This window comes from Cricetulus griseus, chromosome 4, assembly GCF_003668045.3.
Source record: "Cricetulus griseus strain 17A/GY chromosome 4, alternate assembly CriGri-PICRH-1.0, whole genome shotgun sequence".
Classification (NCBI taxonomy): Eukaryota; Metazoa; Chordata; class Mammalia; order Rodentia; family Cricetidae; genus Cricetulus; species Cricetulus griseus.
In genome coordinates this window covers 132878927-132880528 of record NC_048597.1, presented here as the reverse complement: position 1 = coordinate 132880528, position 1602 = coordinate 132878927, and the positions used below count along the sequence as shown (strand labels likewise).

Below are 1602 nucleotides of genomic sequence, written 5' to 3'. Positions count from 1 at the left end.
TTGAGTTTAGGTTGCCAGGCTTGAGCTGCAAGCTTTTTACCTGATGAGCCATCTGACCTTCTCCCAAACAATGCCTTTTGAGAAAATCAGATCAGCTCCCCATACAAGTTCTGTAGATCAACTCCAAATCATCAGAAATATGTATAAGAAAATTTGTCAGTCTTTTTCATTTATAATATAGGGAGAAAACATTAAAAGAGAATTGATTGTTTTTTTTGGAAGAAACCAATGAAAACATTAAAAACTAAAACAATAGAGAATAGTAGAAATTTAAAAGATTCAGGGAAGAAAAGTTTCTCCATATTGAAATTCATAATAATTACCTTTGCTTTTATGTCAGTGATGCATCAAGGACAAAAATGGACTCTTCTGAGGAGTCTTCCTAAGGCCCCCTTTACATCCTTATTTCTCAAGCTATAGATGAAGGGGTTCAGCATAGGAGTGACCACAGTGTACATTATTGAGGTGATTGTGTTTCTCTGGGAAGAATGGGCTATAGAAGAACTAAGGTGAACCACAAATCCTGTCCCGTAGAACAATGAAACTACACAGAGGTGAGATCCACATGTGGAAAAGGCTTTATACTTGTTTCCAATGGAGGACATTTTTAATAATGCAGAGACAATATGAAAATAAGAGAAAGCTATCCCAATGACAGGAAAAACACCTAGCAGGGCAGTAACCAAATACAAAAAAAAGTTATTTATGTGGGTATCAGAGCGGGCCACCCTGAGAAGCTCAGTGAGTTCACAAAAGAAATGTGGGATTTCAGTGTTAATAGAAAAGCTCAGTTGCTTCATCAGTAGCATATGAATCAGGGAAACCCAGAACATGATGATCCAAGACAAAAGAACCAGTAGGCCACAGACATGAGGGTTCATTATGACTGTGTAGTTAAGTGGGTGGCAGATGGCTACAAAACGATCATAGGCCATAATGGTCAGGAGAAAATTATCCATTCCAAGAAAATTATTAAAAAAATATACTTGAGTAAGGCATTCTGTGTAGGAGATTTCCATGGTGTGCATGTATATGTTCACCAGCATTTTTGGAATAGTTGTAGATGTTAAACAAATGTCAACAAATGAGAGGTTGCAGAGGAAAAAGTACATGGGGGTGTGAAGGTGGGAATCACAGCTGGTGACTAAGATAATCAGAAGATTTCCAAGCATTGTAACTAGGAACATGGACATAAATAGTCCAAAGAGAATAGATTGCATTTCAGGATCTTCTGAAAGGCCAATAAGGAAGAATTGTTCTATGGCTGTATGGTTCTCTGCTTCCATGTAGCTTGATTTTCTTCTGAAAAAAAAAGGAGTGAGTAAAATAAAGTTCATTAAATATCCAGCTATAAATTATATCTGCTTTGTCTCTATGATGGGGTCATTATTATCCCTGGGGATTTATGCAGAGTAACATGACTTTCATAACTGGTTCTCTTAAAATGGTCAACTCTTCAGTCATTTTTAAAAATAAATCTGCCTTTTATTATAAACTCATTAGCTTAAATTCTTTTTTATATTTTTAAAGACAAGAGGGTTTTTGTTTGTTTGATTGCTTTTACAAAACTCATCCAAATTAACCAAAGCTATTCATATATTT

The 1602-nt window shown here is 35.6% G+C and overlaps 1 protein-coding gene across 1 annotated transcript; it reads right to left on the bottom strand.

Annotated features, from left to right (window-relative positions):
* Window positions 1-347: 347 nt before the first annotated feature.
* LOC100753011 (olfactory receptor 867) lies at window positions 348-1298 on the bottom strand. The gene has a single exon (XM_027411651.2). It carries the CDS (start codon window positions 1284-1286, stop codon window positions 348-350), a length of 939 nt encoding a protein of 312 aa, XP_027267452.1. The 5' UTR covers window positions 1287-1298.
* Window positions 1299-1602: the final 304 nt, after the last annotated feature.

Coding starts and splice junctions, on each gene's coding strand:
- LOC100753011 (XM_027411651.2), bottom strand. CDS start 1,286: ATGGAAGCAGAGAACCATACAGCCATAGAACAATTCTTCCTTATTGGC.